The sequence below is a fragment of the Lathamus discolor genome, chromosome 6 (assembly GCF_037157495.1).
Source record: "Lathamus discolor isolate bLatDis1 chromosome 6, bLatDis1.hap1, whole genome shotgun sequence".
Classification (NCBI taxonomy): Eukaryota; Metazoa; Chordata; class Aves; order Psittaciformes; family Psittacidae; genus Lathamus; species Lathamus discolor.
This window is the reverse complement of record NC_088889.1, coordinates 69730477-69753078: the sequence shown is the minus strand read 5'-3', so window position 1 is coordinate 69753078 and position 22602 is coordinate 69730477. Positions and strand designations below refer to the sequence as shown.

The 22602-nt window shown below is 40.4% G+C and overlaps 1 protein-coding gene across 2 annotated transcripts; it reads left to right on the top strand.

The window, feature by feature from the left end:
- The first annotated feature begins 1853 nt into the window (after positions 1 to 1853).
- On the top strand, positions 1854 to 21431 carry ZDHHC13 (zinc finger DHHC-type palmitoyltransferase 13). 2 transcript variants are annotated; one of them, XM_065683430.1, is made up of 17 exons: positions 1854 to 1874; positions 3581 to 3726; positions 4114 to 4236; positions 4695 to 4772; positions 6068 to 6212; positions 7556 to 7620; positions 8347 to 8509; positions 9065 to 9190; positions 9487 to 9620; positions 10384 to 10486; positions 13410 to 13532; positions 15342 to 15404; positions 15812 to 15905; positions 17350 to 17433; positions 18806 to 18963; positions 20355 to 20452; positions 21224 to 21431. In XM_065683430.1, the coding sequence occupies exons 3-17, from the start codon at positions 4121 to 4123 to the stop codon at positions 21357 to 21359; spliced, it is 1686 nt and encodes a 561-aa protein (XP_065539502.1). In that variant the 5' UTR covers positions 1854 to 1874; positions 3581 to 3726; positions 4114 to 4120; the 3' UTR covers positions 21360 to 21431. The 2 variants fall into 2 exon arrangements, with proteins under 2 accessions (XP_065539502.1, XP_065539500.1); XM_065683428.1 differs by lacking the exon at positions 1854 to 1874 and adding an exon at positions 1931 to 2031.
- The last annotated feature ends 1171 nt before the right edge of the window (positions 21432 to 22602 follow it).

The window sequence follows — 22602 nt, the reverse complement described above, 5'->3', positions numbered from 1 at the left end:
TTGTATCTCTGCCCTGCCTTTCTTTTTAATGTCATATGGCTCTTGAAATATGAAAGGCTTAAGCTACCAGATGAGCAAAACTTGTCAGTTGTTACTATAAAAATGTTTAGTGCCCTTTTTTATTGTGAGTCACAAGTGCTTGAGGAAACATTTAAGACAGCTTAGTTTTACTCACACTAGCACTCTGAACTTTGCCTTTTGCGTTATCAGCCACCAACTATAAATTCAAAGAGCCTGACTACATGAAATGAATTCCTGCAACGTCTCTCTGAGAGTAGAAAAAGCACTTAGTTTTGTTCCTTCAGTCAACTTGGGGGCCTAGCCAAGGCAAGTCAGGATATTTCAACCCTAAATGTGCAGCATGAATGGGAGGTGCTGCACCTTTGTGGGTTTGTGGAAGGATCCTTAGGCCAGTTAGAGTGCATGACCCACCAGGGCGAGCCCAGCACAGGTCAGAGAAATAACCTTGCAATACCTGATCTAAAGAGCTTGATAGCGAATAGCTTACCACATTAATTTAGTGTTCTTATGAACATCAACATTCCTCCTTTTCAGTAGCTGCTGTGGATCCCTGTGTAGCTGTTTCCTTTCAGACAAATGAGAGGGAGATTGGAACTGGGAACAAAAGATAATAAAGGAGAGTATATGAAGCTTGAAAGATGGGACAATCAGACAGTAGAGATGAGGAAAAGCAAATAAAACCCAAGTACAGGAGTGCTCTGAGCAGTATTTACCTACCTCATAAACATATGTAAACCAGTTTAAAATCTCAGCTGACGTTTATATAAAGTACAAAGTACTACCAGCAGTCATAAAAAAATAAAGTTGCTTTTGTGACTGTAAAGCATCTCGACAGCTGCTCTCTCTGCACAGTCCCATCATTCTCCACAGCATTCTCTTGGGGGGTGTGAGTGTTTTCAGTGTGACATTTGACAAGCCTAAGGGCTATAGGGGTGACATGTTCCTGTTTATTTCTTGCAAACAACAACAACAAAAAAGTGTTTTAAGTGTTTCTTGCTGAAATTTTCCATCTCTTCCAGGTGTTCACACCTTACAGAAAGTTTGGTAGCTGGCAAACTCACTAACACGGTACGGCCTCCTTCAGGAACATTGTGAAGAACCATCCCTTCTCCAAGGCAGCAACACTGAGCTGGAAATACAGCTGAAATGCCAGGCCAGGTTCATGCTTACCAGACTGGAAATCCCTGCACACAGCGCCTAGACCTGTTCAGATCTCTGTCAGCTCACACTGAGAGTTTCCATGGATTGAAGAGGGAGAAGAGGAAGAACAAGGAGCAAGGGCATCTTCCAGCTGACTTCCAGACCACAGTGTGAAACCAACAGCCATTTCCAGTTCTCCCAAGACAGCGTTAATGTGGCCATTTGCCAAGAAACACACAGACATGCCAAATAACTGTTACGAAGGTTGCAAGATCAAACCCCAGAGCAGTGGAGAATGGGTTTATGATTGCCTTAATAACTCTCTTTCTGCCCCTGCTGTACATGCCTTACAATAGAGCCTGTGCATTCTCCTCTCCCACTCTGTTTTGACCAGTGCTTGGGCTGCTAGCAATGAAGCAGCGGGCTCCACCCTGGGGTAATTCTTTGGTAATCTTTCATACTGTAATATTTGCTTGTAACATTACCGGGTGTCAATACATTTGCAAGCTTTAGGAGGACTGCAAACACCTCACATTTTAAAACCGACTTAGGACTCTGTGCTGTTTCCAGACGTCCTCCGGGCTCCCCCTGTTGTACGAGGTGGTGTGAGTGGCGGAGTTATACCCCCCTAAGTACTTCCTAGGTGAGGACCGTGGCGTTACTGCTCCCCGCGGAGCCGCCTTGCCGCGGCCGGCTGCGGCACAGCGCCCCAGGTGAGGCCGCGGGGAAATAGCTAGCTCGTACTGCGGCTGCCCGGGCCCTCAGCGCCCGGGCCCGCCCCCCGGAGCCGGTAACCAGGAAGCGGGAGCAGGAAGCTGCGGCGGGCGCGGAGCTCCGCGCACAGCGAGGATGGCCGGTAGCGGCCCGGCGGTGAGGGGAGCCCCGCGAGTGCTGGGGGGAGGGATGCTGGGCCTGCCCTCGGTTGGTCCAGGGCCCGCCTCGCTGCCTAGTTCTTGGGGGCCCCGTGAGGCGGCGGGTGGGGTCGGCCGCCGGTTTCGGGCTCCGGCGGCAGGCTGTCGGCGGGGTGCAGGCGGTCGGAGCCGGGGAGAGGCGCCGGCCCCGTGTGCACCCTTCGCTCGGGCTGCTCCGCTCCGCTGGGGTTGGGGGCACTGCGCGGGCCCTCGCAGCCGGGTGCGAGGCTGAGGAGGGCGGGGGCTTCCCCGCAGCGAGCAGGGAGGGAGCGGGAGGTGTCCGTCGGCGGGTGGGGGCTCCTGCGGCAGCGGTTCACCGGGAGGGGCGGCCCGTGTTCTGCCTGGAGGGCTCCTCTCCTGGAACCGCCGTGCGCGGCGGGCCCTGTGGATTCCAACTGTTCCGGCGGTTCAAAACCTGCTCAAGGTATCACGGAATGGTCTAGGTTGGAAAAGACCGTAAAACTCCTCCAGTGCCGATCCCCTGCCACGGGCAGGGACACCTTCCACTAGACCAGGTTGCTCCAAGCCACGTCTAGCCTGGCCTTGAACACCACCAGGGATGGGGCAGCCACAGCTTCTCTGGGCAACCTGTGCCAGCGCCTCAGCACCCTCACAAGGAAGAACTTTCTAATATCTAATCTAAATCTTTCCTCTTCTAGTTTAAAGTCTTTCGCCCTTACCTTATCACTAGGATATCCTTGTAAAAAGTCCCTCCCCAGCTTTCTTGTAGGTATAGGCTGGCATTTCTAGCACAGCAGCATTGCTGTAGGTAAGGGTCCTCAACATAAAAAGGACAGGGAACTGTTGGAACAAGTCCAGAGGAGGGCCACGAGGATGATCAGGGGACTGGAGCACCTCCCGTATGAAGACAGGCTGAGGAAGTTGGGGCTGTTCAGCCTGGAGAAGAGAAGGCTGCGTGGAGACCTCATAGCAGCCTTCCAGTACCTGAAGGGGGGCTATAAGAATGCTGGGGAGGGACTCTTCATCAGGGACTGTAGTGACAGGACAAGGGGTAACGAGTTAAAACTTAAACAGGGGAAGTTTAGATTGGATATAAGGAGGAAATTCTTTCCTGTTAGGGTGGTGAGGCACTGGAATCGGTTGCCCAGGGAGGTTGTGAATGCTCCATCCCTGGTGGTGTTCAAGGCTGGGTTGGACAAAGCCTTGGGTGACATGGTTTAATGTGAAGTGTCCCTGCCCATGGCAGGGGGGTTGGAACTAGATGATCTTGAGGTCCTTTCCAACCCTAACTGTTCTATGATTCTATGATTATAAGGGTGTTTTGCCACGAGCCAGCTCTGCAAGGTGCTTAACATCCTTTGTAACTGATGGACCTTAACCATCGCTCTTCCATCCTCCCATGTCCCTGTGCTAAATAAAAGGACTAGTCTCTTGTCAGGTGGCTTTAACTGTGCTTTAAGTGAACTTGTTTGTTCTTATTAATGCAATAAGGAGGTGTGGTGTACAGTACATGAGAAGTGTTTGTTGACAGATGCTTTGTTAACCAGCAGTGTAAAGGCCACTGCCATGGGCCTCATCGACCTCATATACAGAACTGCCACAGTGCCCATGGGGATAAAGATCTCCCAGTGACACCAGGACTGTATCCCGTCATTGAAGACCCCAGCATTTGTGATATTGTTAAGGCTACACAGTAAGTATATGTTCTGTGTGTGCAGAATGTTGAAATAGATGGGAGTGTCTTCAAATGTGAGCCAGGTTGGGTGTTTTTGCAAAGGAAAATTTTAGTTTAGTTTTCTCCCCATAGCGAAAGAAGGAAAATAATTTAAAAGTATTGTTGCAGGTGTTTTTATCAGAAACAATAGTATCTAAACCAGGTTAGTTTGGTAGAAAGTTCTGCTCATCAAGGTTCAGGCCAGCTCTGTTCTCTAGACTTCATTGAATAGTGGAATTTGTTGAAATAGGAGCTGCTGGTGATTCTTGATGAGATTTGTTTTTCTTTAGTATGTGGCTGTCTCTAAACTAGAGGATACTTAACAAATGGATGATAAGTATATCGATTATTTTTTTCTCATTTAAGGTATGGAATGATAGAACGATGCAAAGAATTGGTAGAAGCAGGATATGATGTTCGACAACCAGACAAAGAAAACGTGACTCTTCTTCACTGGGCAGCAATAAACAACAGACAGGAGCTGGTTAAGTAAGCTCTAGAGTTCTTGGGAAAGTAACATGAGTATTCTGCCTCCGTTGTTTATATCACTTTGTCACTATTTTACTTCAAAAGAAACAAATGTTGTTTGGGAAGAAAAACATAAAATTCACATTTTTAACCCAATTACCTTTGTGAGAATGTCACTTAAATGTAAAGTTACCTTGGTTTCTTTATATGTAAAATTATGTAGTACATGAAATCATTAGATTTTCCTGGTTTGGTTTGTTTAACAAAGATTAAAGCTGATTTTATAAGTGCCTTGCTAATGACTATATTTGTTCTTAAACATTTTTTCAAACCAGCATTCTTTACTGAAAAAATTCTCTTGTCTATTTGCTTCTCTAAGTGAATTTTTATTATAAGCTGTTTACTACTAGAGCTATGTTATCCTTCGTATCATGTTTTAATCTTTTGTCTATTCTTAATTTTATGTTGCTGTTACACAGGTATTATATTTCCAAAGGTGCAATAGTGGATCAGCTAGGTGGAGATTTGAATTCAACTCCCCTTCATTGGGCCGTTAGGTATGCTGCTTGCAACTCCTATCGTAAATCTGTTAGTATTAACAGTTATAGTGGCATTTTGTGTGGTACAGCAGTGGTCATCGTAAATCAAACACTGTGGTGGGTTTAATTTATTGAGGTATAAGAGATTTTGCAGCATGTGCATAGTAATGCTGAAATCTGTTCTCTGATCCCTGGCAGCTTTGCAAGCCATGGAGCTGTGTTATGTATCTGTGCTTCAGTCACTTGAACTCCCATTTTCAAGTTTCCCTGGGGATGGAACAGTGCTGTTCAGACTTCCTATGTCCTGCCTTAGGGCAAAGAAAGCTTGTTATGTTAGGGTACTGAAGATTGCTGGTGGTGCTTATTAGGGCACAGTTTTAGTCTGAAAAAGTTGTGGTCACCGTTCCTCACAGACAGCAGCCTGTCTAGTTAATATGCTTTCAATCATTTTAGCTTCTGCACTAAATGCTTCTTAGCTTCTGCACACCACACCTTGGTGCACTCTCATAAGACTCAATTTTGCCAGTCCTAGACTTGAAACTCAAGTTTATAGCAGTAGGACCACTGTAAGCCACCTTGTTCAGAGGCATGTAGAGTGGTCTTTGGACTTTATCTCCCAGTGCCATCAGCTTTTCCTCCTGGGCTCCTTAGAGCTGCCACCACAAACATAAAATTATAGCATGGATTGGGTTGGAAGGAACCTTAAAGTTCATCAAGTTCCAACCCCCTAGCATGCAGTGTCTTCCTGGGCAATGGTGTCTATTGGTGCTTGCATATGTTTAACATCTGTTTGGATCTGTTCTTTCTGGATATGCTGTAGATGACATCTGTTCAATTGATACTTTTAAAATGATACAACTTTAGCTTCAAGGACAGTATTTAAGTTAAATGACCAAAAGGACAAAAGCGCTGCTCATCTGGGAAGAAACGTAGCCTTAAGTAATTATTCTGGGATAACTTCTCTGAATGCAGATTCTTGTATCAGGAGATCAGTACTTTCTACTGGGCTGTCTTAGTCTGCCAAAGTTAGATACTTCTTCAGAGGAAGACTGCTCACAGGAGAAATTACTGTAGAATAACCATTGTATTCTAAGTTAATGGTTTGCCTTAGGTTCATCTATCAAGGTGTATTTTTAATACAATTTTCTGCTATTAAATTTAATTTAAAAAAAGTAATTTCCTTAATAAAACCACAACAATCTGAACAGATTCGTTCTTTTTCAGAGTACCTATGAGAATTATTAAGGCAATGATTTCTTTAGAATTTCTGTCTTTTTTTGTCATTTATAATTTCATTTTATGTATTATTACAGACAAGGGCATCTACCTATGGTCATGCTATTATTGAAATGTGGAGCAGATCCCGGTCTTATTGATGGAGAAGGATTCAGTAGCATTCATTTAGCAGTGCTGTTCCAACACGTGCCCATTGTAGCTTACCTCATATCCAAAGGCCAGGTATGTTGTTGATGTCCCACTGTTGTTTTCTACTTTGAGTACATACCTGTGTGTATGATACATTTCAGAATTAACTGTTTTGTTTTCTAGATGACAAGCAGATATTTGACAGCTATTTCCCTGTGCCACAAGTTCAGAGTAACTTAAATTATTTATACATTTATACATGTTTGTTTTTTTTGTTTTAATACCCTCCCCTGTTCTTGTCACATTCACACACAATTCAGAGTGTTTAAGGAGAGTTGTTAAGACTACACAGGTTTGTGGTGCTGTAAAGTAACTGGCTCTTAGCTGAGAACAAAAAGCACTATATGCCATATCTACATCAGGAAGCATTTACCGTTTGATTATAGGTTTGTAACAAATGGTCTGTGCAATTGTCCATCAATTGAAGTGTGCAAAATAGATGACCAGCCTAGGTCTGAATTCTATTTTACAAATGTTTGTATATTCTGTCATTTTATATTGTATCTATTCTAGTTGATGTCTGCTTAGCTTACATCTGAAATAAGCAGAATTAATTGTAAGTGTAATAATTTGCTAATAAAAATAAGAGTGGAGTTTTACATGATCTAGACTCTTTCTTTGAAGCACTGAGTATTAGGATTTAAAGATTTGGTAAGTATGTTTCTCATAGAGCTCTCTAGTAAAGTGACTGGCTTCTAGAACGTAGGTGTGGATGGTATATATCACAGACTTAAGGAAGCTTTTAGCCCACCTATCTTCAGCTAAGAAATCCAAGTGATTAAACATTTCTTTTAAGTTATTCTGCTTTGACTTAACGATGGGTGGAGGCAGGGAAGAAGGAAATTTTCATTTTGAAGACTATTAGGTAATGCAAGTTAGATGATTAAATAATTACGTCTTAAGATATGTAATCCTTTTTTTTTGTTGTTGTTTTAATAAACCAGTTTTGTGTACTTGGACATTCTGTTATGTACCTCTGTTCATACAAAGAAGGTGATTAACATAGCTTTTCAAAATCCATTTTATTTATATCTGTGTGCAAAACAGGACACAAAATGTGGTTAATGTGGTTTCCTTAAAAATGTCCTTGGTGCAGACTGTCCCTTAAAAATGTCCTTGGTGTAGACTGTCCCTTAAAAATGTCCTTAGTGGAGACTCGGTGTGTTAGGAAGGGAATGCTCATGGAATGCTCACCGAGCAAAGAGAAAAATGTTTAAATGGGCATTGGCTTCTTGGCTGGTTGCTTTTTTGGTTGCTTTCCATTCTCTTTCTGTTAGTGCAGCTAAGCCAGTTGTATAACTCGAAATCTGACAATCTAACTCTGTCTCCTGAAATCCCTGGTAATCATTTGCTTGTTATCTTTTTCTTGTACTTAGAACATAGACACAACAGACTTCAATGGACAAACACCTTTAATGTTAGCAGCACAAAAAGCCATTGGGTAAGTAGCAAGTAACTTCAGAAGAATCTATTGTACCCAAGAAGCAGTGAGGTGAATCTTATGAAAATTTTTGTTAAACCAACATTCCTTTCCCTTTTAGTTGTACTAAAATATTCAGTATTTCAGAGATCAGGAGGTATGAAGTAGCAAATTGGATATAGCCAAGAAAGTCAAAAGAATTTCTAAAATAAAGTTAGGTTTGTGGCTGAACCATCTGCAGCATTATTATGCTTTCCCAGAAATGAACATCAAGAGGTGGCTGCATTTAGAATAAATAAAATGTGAAGATGTAAGCTGATATGCAGTATTGTAGAAAGATGCAATCATAGAATCACAGAATGGTTTGGGCTGGAAAGCATTTTAAAGCTCATATTCAGTTCCAACTCCCTGCCATGGGCAGGGACACCTTCCACTAGGTCAGGTTGCTCAAAGCCTGGTCTATATACAACCTGTGTATATACTCCATATTTTTTAAAATGGGAAAATAATATAGTCTGGAGAAAAACCCTGACGCCAGGTCCTGAATTGTAAACTCAGATTTGCTGTTAATGAGCAGGTTCTGAGACAAGGCTTTGTGCATCTGCTGTTATTTCGCAGAAAGGAACAGTGTTTTTTCTAAGATGTATAAAAGTTTCATATCCAGTATCTTCTTCATATTCCAAGATACTCATATCTTCATATCCAAGATTTTCTGTCTGTTAACTTTTATGCTTTATTTTCACCTAGACCAGAACCCACGAGGCTTCTCTTAAAGTTTAACCCCTCTCTCAATGCTGTAGACAATGTTCAAAAGAATACTGCACTGCATTGGGCAATAGCATCGGGAAATACTAGTGCAGTGGATCTGTTGCTGGAAGCTGGTGCTAGCCTGGACGTAAAAAATGTCAAGGTACAATTTCTTTCATGATACTTCATTCCATGGGGCATGAGTGTGTAAAATGAATGTAAATTAAAACCTGAGTCCTCTCTACTTTGGGTATTCTTTGCACTGGGGTTGACTAGGAGGTTCTTTCCCAAAAGGAATTATCACCTTTCTTGTGGTGTGGCTTAAAGTATGGATGCAGAGATTCTTTGCAATGTTCATTATATGAACAGCTGAGCCTTTCAGCCACTCTGATTTTTCTTTTGCAAATTTTGTTGCCCTCTCTCCCTCTTTCTGTTTATCAGACAGTTCAGTGTTTCAGGTTATTGGAGACAGTCCAGCAGGTAACTCAAATGGATGCAATCTGAATACAAGCAGCAGCTTTCTAAACTACAAAGTTTAGAAATTAAGCATGTTAAAATTCTGAATTTAGCTTTTTCTTGCCTTAAAATAAAAGGGGAGGAGCTGGAAAGTGATTGCCCAGTTATTCTTGTTTTAGCTATATTTATTTCTTGCTTCTGTTAAAAGGGAAAGCATGTATGTGTTAAGTGCATAAATAACTAAACATTTCTGTTGTTAAAGGGAGAGACACCATGTGACCTTGCTTATCAAAGTCTAAATCGCTTCATGGTTTATATGGTAAAAGAGGAAGAAAGAATGAGGAGCAGAAGAAATAATATGTTACGGAAAATAGTAGAGAAATATGAGGTAATTTCCTGAGTAAAAACTAATGGAAATAAATCTAGAGCATTCTGTGTTTAGAATAATAATGCAGGCCAACTCTTTCCTAACAAGAGGATCACCTGTGGTTTCTGAAACTAGGTGCACAAAACCGAAGGTCTTTAAAACATGTAGCAGTGGTTGGGGTGGGGATTTTGTGTTGTCTGTCACCTTACCTTACCTATCTTGAGTCTTTTAGCATTTGTTATTACATTAACTAAATACTTTTGAAGTAAGTCCTGCTTGAATACTTAGTCATATTTTAACCATAATAATCTTAATAGCTCGTCCTGCTGTTTGCATCTTCCTTGACATTTATGTGGGCCATAGGATACGTCATGAACTTAAGTTCCGATTCATGGCTTTTGAAAGGAGGTCTGCTCCTCTTCCTGCTGTTTGGGATCGCTCTGTTTGTGAGGTTTGTGGCTTTTTCTCTATATACGTGTATTTCACTGGTACAGACACCATATAAGGTGTCTAATGCAATATTCTTTTAAGAGTTTAGTTTCACTTAGCAAAAAAGATACTTCCTGAGAAACGGTTGCAGTGTGTGTGAAGGATTTAAATATATGTACTTTTTAGAATGACCATAGAAATGGAATGTCTTCAGGTGTGCAAAATAATAGTTTCACTGAAAAATTTGGGTAAAAACCCCAAACCACTAAAGTGTTTGAGCAGTCCACTGGCTAATTCTAGTGATAAAGAGAGTGTTACTGAAGGCTTGCAGCCAGTAGACACAGATATCAATGCATGATGCTCAGAAATGTGCTTTATCTCAACTTTTCCACCTGTATTTGTGACACAGAATGAGTTTTAATGAACCATTCCCTCCCCTCCTGCTCCCCAGACCTCCCCAGCTGAGCTGTTTCACAGCTTTCCTGCTTTCTTTAACAGTTCCTGCATCAGTGTGCGAATAGGCAGAGATTGCAATTTTTACCCCCTGCTACAGCACTTCTGATATTTAATACCAGGATGGAGTAAAGCACTCTGCAGTTTAATTTGTTGCATTGTTAACTCCTTCCACATCTGGCTGAAGAATGCATTTGAGTGAGAACTGGTTACTTTGAGAGATGTGAAGTGTGCTGCATGTGTGAGGTTTTAAAAATAACTGAACAGATGATGGATACTCTGTGGAGTTATGGTTTAAATATATTTTTTTTTTCTTTTAACATCCTTTTTAGGCAACTTGTGGGGCTCAAGAATCTAAGGTACCTTCCCACAGCATTTCTGTTAAGTTCCATATTTTGGATGTCTGTGACCTGGTTTTTCTGGTTCCTCCCTGATATCCTTTGTACTCCAGAAATTCAATAGAACTCTCCTTAACAGTTCTTAATAAATGTAGGCCTGGTCATGCAAATAGTAATGAGCAGTGCCAGATAATCCTGCATGACTGTTAACGTCTGGTAAGACTGGTTTACTTCCATCAGGCAGGGGTGTAATAAATTTGACTTTAATTTCAAGTTATATATGGACTAAAAATTTGTACCTTTTTATCTGTATCAGATATTTGTGTATAAATCTGAGCTACTTCTTATCTTCCTGGAATATCAAAAGGAAGGCATCTTTGTTATAAACCTGATTGTCTCTGTTAGCACCTCCATGTGACTCTACTGTATGAGAGTCTCAATTAGGAAGGTTAATGTGTTTTGGCATGTGGTATAACAGGATAACAAATGCATTAATAATAAACATCTTTTCTGTCTAAAATGAAAACGATTTGACAGTTAGTGAAATTCGTGCTTCTGCTTTTAAAAACAGTATCCTTACCACCAAAAAAACAAGGAACAAATTTCTTCAGGTCTCTCCAAAGTAGATCTTCCAGTCTCCTGTCCATTCACAGGTTATGCTGCATCCTTAGTGTGCAGTGAAGTAATTTCTACGTTTCTTTTGCTTTCTTTGAAGAGGCTTTGCACTGATTAGTACAAAAAAGTTGTAGTAGTTTACACTTGCTTTTCAGTGCCCTGTGCTTATAGAATCATAGAATCAACTGGGTTGGAAAAGACCTTTAAGATCATCAAGTCTAGCCTTTACCCCACCATTGCCAAGGCTACCCCTAAACCATGCCACTGACAGCCTTGTCTACATGGTGTGTGAATGCTTCCAGGGACAGAGATTCCACCACTGCCCTAGGAAGTTACACAGGAGACCTCTGTTTATTCATTGGTTGAGTTTTATGAAAAAAAACCCTTTAGAGACATACTTAGAACTGTAAATAATTTTGTACTAAACCAGCTGTAATATAGTGCTACACAATTTTAATGAATTTTTAATTACTTCATCCTTTAAATGGCATTTTCTTTTGTATTGTTCCCAATTAAGATGTCCTTAATAGAATTATCAGGATTAACTTGGGTAAACTGATCAAGTATATTCCCTCTGGGGATATGTGCGTATGCTTGTCTAAATGAAAATCATTCAGGGTTGCACTGTGAAGTTTTAAGATTTTCTTGGTGTCATATAAATGAAAAGGAGATCAAATTCCAACAGTAGGGTGTTGAGTCAGGCACTCTGCTGAAGATAGGGAGCAGAGCAATATTCTTGAAGGTCTAGCCAGAACTTGCTGACATGGGCAGAAGTGGATAGTTTCCATTTCAGTATCTAGCCCTTTTCCTCATGAATGTGTTTTCCTTCTGGAACTACTCCCAGATTTGAGTGTTATGAAATTGTTCACCATTTTAGTTAGCTGTCTTTATCAAACTGTCAAACTGTTCTTCTAGACTGAATGAAAATCCAGCCATTCTAATTAAGGACTTCTCTCAGCCCTAACACAGCTATAGGTCTGCTAAAATTCAGTGCTAATATGTCGTAATTTATCATCTAGATTTTAGTTAGAGGTATTTGCAATGTTGTTAGTTCATAAGACAAAACAACCTTGAGGTTGCCGAACTTATCTTTAAGAGTTATTCACGTTGTGTGGTTATATAGCAATCGAGAGGTCACTGGAGATGAAATCCAGGCTTGGGAGCTCTGGCTGCTCCTTGGTGGCATCATGGACTGTTCTTTAGATATCTGTGCTCTCAAGGTCAATGCTTGGATTTAATTGGTGTGAAATTTGTCCCACTCCACAGCCCTCTGTTGCTGTATAGAGACAGATAATCTTGACATGTTCTCCCCCTTTCACCTGACATACAGATGTTTTGAGTACCGAGTGTAAAAATCATGTTCCTAATGACTGTATATTCTCCCTCTTGAATAATAATTTGTCTGCTGGAGATGTTGCAGCAAATAACCATACTGAATTTCAATCTGCTTCTCCGGCGTTCATAAGAGATCAATTCTCTCCATAGACTTAAATTAAAATAGTCAGCCACTGGGTAAAAGCAAATGGTATGCCAGAGGAAAAATGTCTAATTAGACCAGAAGTTTGTCATTTCATCATTGTCGCACAGGTTGCCCAGAGAAGCTGTGGTTGCCCCATCCCTGGCAGTGTTAAGGCCAGGTTGGACAGGTCTTGGAGCAGCCTGGTCTAGTGGCAGGTGTCCCTGCCTGTGGCAGGGAGTTGGAGCTGGATGAACTTTGAGGTCCCTTCCATCCCAACCATTCTGTGATTCCATGGATTTTGTAATATATTTGTGAAGGAAGAAGGATTCCCAGGAGCTATCCCATTACCTTCACAAGTGTTTTGTCAGTGTGTGCTTGGTATAGTTTTGGGATTTTTTGTGACAAAGGTATTTCTGGGATGATTTCCAGTTGCATCTTTCTGTCTGAGTTTACTCAGTGGTTTTAGCTAAAACAAACAAGAGGGCAGGACCTAGAAAACAGTAAAGGCCTGTTCAGTGACTTCGGGGTGTGTGCTACAGTCAGCCAAATCTCACAGCTGCTGGAAGCTCAATAACCATGCATGTCAGATTGGTATTGTTTCAATTAAATAGACAAACTTGAGTGAGAAAAAGAAGAAATTGAATTCACTTTGAATCTGTGAAATACTCAAAGGCAAAAATCTGCACTCTGCTAGTGAGTATGACTGAGAGCTATACTGTGATCCAGGTTTGTGCAGTTGTAAAAGTCTTCTCAAGTGCTCAGACTGGACAGAGTATTCAACTTCTCCAATATGATGTACTCTAAAGGGCAGAGAGGATCCTACTAGAAAAGTGAAATTTATTCTTTTCCTTTTTATGTGTTACTTGTGAAGTAATAAACTAATTTTAGAGTATTTTCTTTGACAGATAGCAGTGATAGAATATATTCCTTAACCTGAATATTACATGGAACAAATAGAATTCTTGAAATCACTGTCATGCTCAGCGTGGTGGGTCTTCTTTATTATTTCTATAAAACTTGGAGAACCGATCCTGGATATATTAAGACCTCAGAAAAAGAAAGGAAAGAGGTAGGTGACTTCATAAAAACAAAGGGAAGGGCTCATCCGGTGCAAGAGATGGTTATTTTCGTCATCATGTGCAGCTTTGTTAGTCTTGAAAGCAGAGAAATACTCCTAAGGGTTTTTAGCAACAGCATCGAGCAACGTAGATAGTGTGTCCTTCTACTGCTTATTTCCTTATCTTCATAATCCTGCCATAATGACCTTGCTTCCATCTTTTCATTGAAATGTGACCTTTGGCAAAACATTGTACAGAACCACTAGTGTTATCTGTGATACAAACTTACATAGAACTTCACTTCCTAAATGAATTTTGTATGGTTGCCACTCCAGTTGTCTCAGGTTAGCAAGAGATATTCACAATGCTTTCCTACAACTCTCCATGCTCATAAAACTAGACATTTCTAGCTCAAAGGTTAGAAATTACTTAAATTTTGTTAGATGCTTTCAAGATGCATATAATGGTTTGATTTTTGTGCTTAAGCATCATGTAAATGACATGCTATTTTGAAGCTCTGTCTTAGAATGGCAAAAAGAAATCAGTAGGGACTTTGATATTTGGTCTCCCCAACTTGTGGATTAAGGAAAGTATTGTGTTTGTGAATTCATTGCTCTCCAAGAGGTTGTATTTCTTCAGATTGCCAGTGAGAACTGTGTTTTGAACTTTTTGCCACAGGACTAGTAAATGTTTGCCTAGTATGCATAAAGGAACAGTAAATACAGCAACTCTCCTCATCTCTCTGAGGCCTGGCTGACTACCTGAGAGGTATCTTGTATCTTAGAATCATAGAATAGATAGGGTTGGAGAGGACCTTAAGATCATCAAGTTCCAACCCCCTGCCATGGGCAGGGACAGCTCACACTAAACCATGCCACCCAAGTCTCTGTCCAACCCAGCCTTGAACACCATCAGGGATGGAGCATTCACAGCTTCACTGGGCAACCCATTCCAGTGCCTCATCACCCTCACAGTAAAGAACTTCCTTATATCCAATCTAAACTTCCCATGTTTAAGTTTAAACCCATCACCCCTTGTCCTATCACTACAGTCCCTAATGAAGAGTCCCTCCCCAGCATCCCTATAGCCCCCTTCAGATACTGGAAGGCTGCTATGAGGTCTCCACGCAGCCTTCTCTTCTCCAGCCTGAACAGCCCCAACTTCCTCAGCCTGTCTTCATACGGGAGGTGCTCCAGTCCCCTGATCATCCTCGTGGCCCTCCTCTGGACTTGTTCCAACAGTTCCATGTCCTTTTTATGTTGAGGACACCAGAACTGCACACAATACTCCAGGTGAGGTCTCACGAGAGCAGAGTAGAGGGGCAGGATCACCTCCTTTGACCTGCTGGTCACGCTCCTTTTGATGCAGCCCAGGATACGGTTGGCTTTCTGGGCTGTGAGCGCACACTGCAGCCGTCTCATGTTCATTTTCTCATCAGCCAACACCCCCAAGTCCTTCTGAGGGCTGCTCTGAATCTCTTCTCTGCCCAGCCTGTAGGTGTGCCTGGGATTGCTCCAACGCAGGTGTAGGACCTTGCACTTGGCATGGGTAGGTGAGATGGTCTGAAGTCCATCTCATTTTGAAGAATACTTCATCCACATGATTAACTAATTTTGGGAACAGAGATAGTTTTCTGGATAATTCTGCATGGGGGAAGTTACATCAGTCTTTGGTGTTTCTCACAGACCTTTTTAAACATTGAGCACTTATTCCTATCAATGCTTGGCACTCAAAATGCTGATGAGTTGCCTAATATGAAAATCTTCACATGCCCCTGGAAATGTGATCCAAACACAAGCACAAACTACTTTGTCTTTCAGAACATTGTAGCTCTTGCAGAAGCAAATTGCTTGGACTTCAGAACATTTTGCACATCATGTCTTGTAAGTGAGATTTTGGTATTTGTTTGCTTTTTGAACCTGGCTTTTACTCAGTACTGCTATGAAAAGCTTTCTCCTTATTGCTTGTCATGTAAGTGCTAGATGCATAGTTTATTTTGTGTTATTTAGATTTATGTTTTTCTTTTACAGTGACAAAAGAGATGCTTTGATATCCTTGGACTCTAATCTTGATAAAATAATTATTTCTATTAATTTTTTTTGTAAAATTTTTATAGTTCTTAGCTATGTTGCATCATGTGAGGTCTGTTAGAGTAGAAAATATGTTTGTTATACAAAATAAATATATGTTATAGAGAACAAAATATGATGATACCCATGAATAGATGCTCTGAGGTTTAGTGAAATAGATGCTTTTGCTATGGCTGTATTCTTTTCTTCCCCTCAACTAGGTAAGGAAGCCTTTGAGATCTGTGCATTGCCTTGCTTGTGATTCATGTGTAGCCAGATATGATCAGCATTCTCTGTGGACTGGACAGTGCATAGGTGAGAGGGTTTGTTTTATCAGAAAATACTGCTTATTTAAAAAGTTGGGGAAATACCATTTATCTCCTGAGAGAGAGAGCGCATACCTCATATAAGAATACATAGTTGATACTGAGGGGCTTACTGATAGGTGCCAGAGGGAAATAAGTTAGATGGTAGAGAGAAAGGCAACTGTAATTGTTAAAGAAATGGATTTGTCAGCCTGAAAGTAGAGACCAAAAAGTCTAAGGCTTCTCCTTTTGAGAGAAAGAGTAACAGGAACGGCAGGAAGCAATGAAGATAGTGGCTAAAGTGAATGCAGATCTGGTATTTGCCAGGCACATCATACTAGGGAAGGCTCAGTGAGAATAGCATCTGGATTTAAAATTGGTAAAGAAAAAAAAAAAAAGTCTTTACATTGCAGGCAGAGGAAATTTGGAGCTTGCTGCCATAAGGGTTTGCAGATACAGGTAGCATCAGAAGGTTCAGAAGGGGATTAGACAAATGGTTGTACAGTGTGTCCAAAAGTAGCTACGAAAAGAACTAGACAAGTATGTAGGCTCTGACATTTTAAGACAGAAGCTGTTAATGAGGAGAATGAGCTGTAGGAAGTGGCCAGCCTCACGTGTCTTCCTGGACTGATGTTGTCCGTTGTCACTGTTACAGACAGTGCAGTGGAGCATCTGGACCATTTAACCCTGTAGAGTGCTTTGTTTTGGTGTTCTTTGAGGAACTCCCTCTTTTGCAGAATCAGCCAGGTTGGAAAAGACCTTTAGAATTACCAAGTCCAACCATTCCCCCAGCACTGCCAAGGCCACCACTAAACCAGGCCACTGGGGGCCTCATCTACACAGTCTGTGAACACTTACTTCCAGGGTTGGTGTTTCCACCAGCGCTCTGGGAAGCAAGCATGTTCTTCCTTTCTGTCTCATTACTGGTGATGCTCAAGACAGAAAGGTTAGAATTTTCCATCTGTAACAATGTATTTTTAGCATTCTTTTGCCAATTGCTTTTTGCAGTGTGAAATACTTGAAAATATTTTTACAGTGTTTGCTATAAGGTGGTGAGACATCCCTCTGATGCATTGTTTCAAAGCTTTGAGCAATACTGATTGTAATTTAAAGGAAACTATTTGTATATCTTCATGTAATAGTTTCTCTGACAGAAGTCTGGGGTTTTTCATGCCTGTGTTTGCAGTTCTGAAGCACACAAAGGTCAAACAGTTAAATTGAACAGCTTAGATTTTTCAGTCATATGAGACAACTGTACTGTGCATAGTGAGAGCTGTGGTTGCATAGTTAGTCCTCATCTAGCCAAAACAGCTAAAGGCATGCTCTGAAGAAGAGACAAATCTGGCTGACTTCTTAGTCCTGTGGACTTAAAGGGAAATGCAAGTACTGCTGAATTTTAGAAAGTCAACCTTTTTTTTTTTTTTTTTTTTTTTTTAATTTTGTCTCAAATTCAGGCATTGGGAACCATTATTACTACCTGCTGTTCCTATGTTTCCTAACTATGACCGGTGTCTGGGTGCTTTATGGAACTCTTCTGTGTATGTATCCATGAATTTATTTCAAGTTATTTTTCAAAGATGTGCGTGTATGGTCTTCAATTTTCAGTATTTCATTTCCAGCAAGTGTGATGATACTTGCACAAATAATGCCATATTTCAGCAGTGCTATTATCTTGGAATTCTGTCTTTAAATGAAAATACATCATATCTGAGTCTTTGGTCGAATGTCTACTTACATGTGTGTTGAGTAAGGGCTACTCGAGAGCTCTAATGGGATGTCCATTGGAAAATGCAGTATCAGTAAGCGTTTATCTTAGGTGAAATAGGGAAGCCATGTGGAGGAATGTCAGGTTACAGGTTCTAGCCTTGATAGCCTTCAATGTAATGGAAAATCAGTTTGTAAATACTTTATCGCAAAGGCTTTATTGATTTTGTTATTTGGAAATAACTATATTGAATACTTGCCAAAGAGTCTTTTTGTTTTTAAGGTAGTGATGACTTTGAGAAGAACTGTCTATCTAACTGATGAATCCAAACTGGAAAATAGAGACATTTCTTGGAGAGAGTAGAGCCCTTAGAATGTAGTTATACAGCTAACCACTAACCTTTTAAGTAGAAAGTTCTAAATTTTATTTTATATTACTTTACATTATATTGAAATGGGTCGATGTTCAAGATAGTGAAGTGAACCAGCCATGGCAGTGGAGAACACAGGATACTTGTATGAACATGTGTTGCTTTCCTGTCTTTTAGTGGTGGTCTTACATATATGCAGAAAGCATATGGTTTTTCTCTATTTCCTGTGTGTGCAGGAGCATGGGAGGAAAGTAGAACCTTTTCATTGTTCTACTGACACAGAAGCAAAAAGAAGTTGCTCTGTTTCTAGCTTGTGGGGTTTTTTTACTAGGTTAAATGCGTATGTGGTAGGCTTTAAGTATCTCTTAAGAAGTTTACAGACGGTAGATATTCCAGTTTACATCTATTTAGTAGTGCTAAATGCGGCTTTCTTGGCATTTTCACCATCATGTCTTCTTTTGTTGATGATGGTATTAAGGATAAATGATAAGTTCTTGTCCTAAAGTTACAAATGTGCATGAAGCAAAATTTCAGAAGTCTCGACAATGAGAAGTGATGACTTATTTCAATATAATATCAAAGAATGTAGTCAGTGCCTTGAATGTTCCTTCAAGGAACTTGAGGCTATGTGGGTTATAAATACATAATGTAACGATTATGCAGCCAGAATAGCAAGCAGTCACAGATCTCTGTGGGTGCTTTTAAGTGGGAACATGATATATAGAACATGGTATTCTAGATTATATTGCTAGGTAATATTAGTTCCATGCAAACAATCTTTGTTCAGTTCTTAAGGGGCCTAATAACATAATTAACTGATTATTCATCTTGCCAGATTGGACAAATCATTGCGCAACAAGTTATCATGAAGATGGAGCATGGACATACTTCACACAGATAATCTATTGTTCCCCGTGGGTTTTCTACATGTTTGTACTAGCCTGTTTTCATACTGGATGGGCTTCGTTGTGGCTGATTGTTCAGCTTTATCAGGTAGTAGTTTGTTTCAGTTTCTGATCCTCTTAAGAGTCATCATGTTAAAGCTTTTCCCTACATGATCTGCTCGCATAAGGGCTGTGCCTGTTTTCCTTGATTAATGAATGTCAGATCTAGGTGCTTTCCTTAAATCTCAGTGCAGTCCTTTCAGTTTCATAGGTACTTGTGCATTCAGCATTTCCATGTTAAAAGGATTACAGCCTGCAAATCATTCCTGTCACCGAGTTCTGGGTTAGTGGTCATCAAAAATTCCAAACCTATAAAGACTTATTTAAAGATATTTTCTAATAGAAGCAGTATTACTGCCCCCAAAATGGCACAAAAGCTCAATAACATGATTAGCCTGAATCAAAGATTCCAAGGCAGAGCTCAGCAGTGCATCATTACACTGTGTTAAATCCCGTTGCTACAATAAAATGATGATCTGGATGAGATCCTGGTGAGGACTGTCGAATTTCTTGGTTATGTTGTTCTCAGAGAGCACTTGGCTGTGCAAACAAGATGGAGAAGAGCTGTCTTAAGAACATGTAGGAAATGGCTTCTTTTAGCTTTAGGAAAGATGTGTCATCTGAATATGTGTTAAGCATACTGAGCTAAAGCCTTTTTTACCATCTTGTTTAAAAAAATATCCACAACTTGCAGTGTGTACTGCTAGATGTCTGTAATATCCATGCTTACCTTACATCATGTCCATTGCTAAGATACCATGCTGGAAAAAACAAAAAAAGTTCTAGGTAGGATATTTACAGTTAACTACATGTTTTGTGCACAGTCATGTGTAAATGTACTGCTTTATGATAGTGTGGCATTCAGCCAAAGACCGTATAAGATTTTGCTAAGAAAAGAAGAAAATGGAAGAAGGAATAGGTAAGCAAATACGCACAAAAGAACTTCTTTCGTTTTATGAAGCTCAGTAAAAAAGACATGGAATCAAGAAAAGGGAGAGGTTGAGTCTCTGACATCTACTTTTTTTTTTTTTTTTTTTTTTTTTTACATCTACATCTTTTTTGCTACGCTACTTGGTCTTTTTGGAGGATCTTAACCAGTTTGTGTGGTAGATTATAGACAAAATCTGAGGAGATAAGTGCTTAATGTCTGTAATCTTAAACTTCTGTAGACATCCATGAAAGTACAGTCCTGACAGTCATCCCAAATAAGCTTGCCTCCTTGGCAGAAGTGTTAATGTTACAGTTTGCTGGGTTGTTTTAGTCCAATTGATGTGTAAAAACATACTTTTCAGACATTAATTATGGCAGTAGTTACTTATTTGTTAGATATGGCAAACCTCTTCCCATCCCTCCCTTCCCTGTAGTAGCTTTTGATATCACCAGAATTTGAATTTGTGATGTTCATGTTTTAACCATGTTTTACACATTCATTTTGGTAAGATTGCATTCTTGGGATTGACCTCGCATGAAAGAACGAACCTCCTGATACAGAGAAAATCTTCTAAGCATGCTGTTTCACTCAGGAGAACTCCATACAAGTGAGTATTCATGAAGAGCATGTTTTAAACGCATTTCAGTACTGATTTGCTTCACTGTTTCATAAATGCACAAAAGTGGTGTTCTGTGGGTATGCTTGTCATGCCTGTTAGGAGCTGTGCTAAGAGAAGGGAGTGGACCTCATTTATCTTGCTGAGAACTTGCTTTGCCCTGGGAAATAAACAGCCAGCATAAGAGCTGCTGGAGTTCTTTCTTGCATGGATGAATATACAGGAGAAAGAGGTGCATAATGTAGTGGATCCATAGCTTCAGTCCATAGCAATCATCAGTAGACACTATTTTGGGGATGAAGTGATATTGTCCTTTAATTAATTCATCAATCTCTGTGTGTGTGCTGTAGGTTTAGAAAGAGAATCAAGATATGAAGTGGCTCCTTTCTGCCTTCTCTTGCGGTATTTAGTTCAGCAGAGAAACCAGTACCAAGGTTTCCCCGTTATACTAGGATTCTCTGTTTCCTCATGTGTGGGAGTAGATGAGATCTTACTAACTTTTTAATATTTGAGGTGAACTTAATCTGTGCTCATTCTGTAATGTAATACAGGCTATAGAAGTCTTTAATGAAATACAAGTTGTAAAAGTTCAACAAAGGAATGATGGTCAATGGAGAACTGTGCTTATGTTTCTTCTCCCAGAGCTGTCTTCATTGACAGCCTTTTGTCTGTCTTGTGTACTGTCTTATGGTGAGTGTGTATTTTTGATGCTTGCAGTCCTCTTTTGTTAAGATTTTTAATGGGTATTTCTTTCCTTTTCAGTCTTGGATGCTTCCAGAACCTGGCAGACTTTTTTCAGTGCAGTTGCTTTGGTATGTCCAAACCCAATGTAATTGACTGGACCAAGCAATACAACCTTCTTTATCTGGCAAAGGAGAAAACTGTTCATTCTGTATGAAGTTTTGCTTAATTTCCAAAACCATTGAGCTGAAAGCTAAATAAAACTGGATATTTTGTTAGTTTTTGCAAATTCTTCTTAAGTTCCTTGTTTTTATTTTTATTACCGTTTCAAATATTAAACCTATCTTGCATAAGCTACAACAGGTTTATATATGGAACAATCACTGTATGTCTGTGATGCATAGTTTGAACTGAAACTATTTGAAATTATATGTGACCAAGAGTATATTTTTCAAGGTAAGTTTATAGGGTGGAATTTCAAAACCATGTTTTTAGCCTTTGCTTTATTTTGCAGATAATAAAAGAAAACGATATTTGTACATGAAGGGGAATGTTCCTATTAATAAAATAATGTTACATTTGCAGAATAATTTTGTTGCTGGTGTTGTGAAAAACTCTTTTAAATATTTGTATTTGGAGGGCTTACATGTAATAAAATAGGTCTTTCTTGCTTCTAAGTGTGTTTTTACAGACTGAAATAGTCAAGGGATTTGTGACCAGTGAGGTATGTAAGAACAGGTAGGCACAAAGCCGTAAGAAAACACCTGACTCTTTGCCTCCTGTTTTGCACGTATATATGCCCCGTTAGTGTGTGAAAATGGTTAAGATGATGGTGGAAAAGAGCAATGTTGTCCTGGCTTCAGCTGTACCACTTACTTTTCTCCTTCTTAGTAGCTGGTGCAGTGCTGTGTTTTTGACTTTAGCCTGAGAACAGTGCTGATGGCACACCGGTAGTTTTAGTTGTTGCTAAGTAATGCTTATCCTGATCACAGACTTGTCAGTCTCTTATGCTCTGCCAGTGAGGAGGGGCACAAGAAGCTGGAAGGAAGCAGAGACAGGACACCTGACCCAAACTAACCGAAGGGATATTCCATACCACAGCACTTCGTGCCCAGTATATAAACTGGGGGGAGTTACCCAGCAAGCCCAGATGGCTGCTCGGGTTGGGCTGGGTATTGGTCAGCAGGTGGTGAGCAATTGTATTTTGCATCACTTGCGTTTTTTGGTTTCCTTCTCCCCTTTTAGTTTCATATTCTCGCCTCTTGTTTTTTCCATTATCATTATTATTGGTGGTAGCAATAGTAGTTCTGTGTTATACCTTAGTTACTGGACTGTTCTTATCTCAGCCCGTGGGAGTTACATTCTTTCGATTCCCCTCTCCATCCTTCCAGGGGTGAGGGGGGAAGAAAGAGGGAGAGTGAGCGAGTGGCTGCATCGGTCTGAGTTACCGGCTGGGCTTA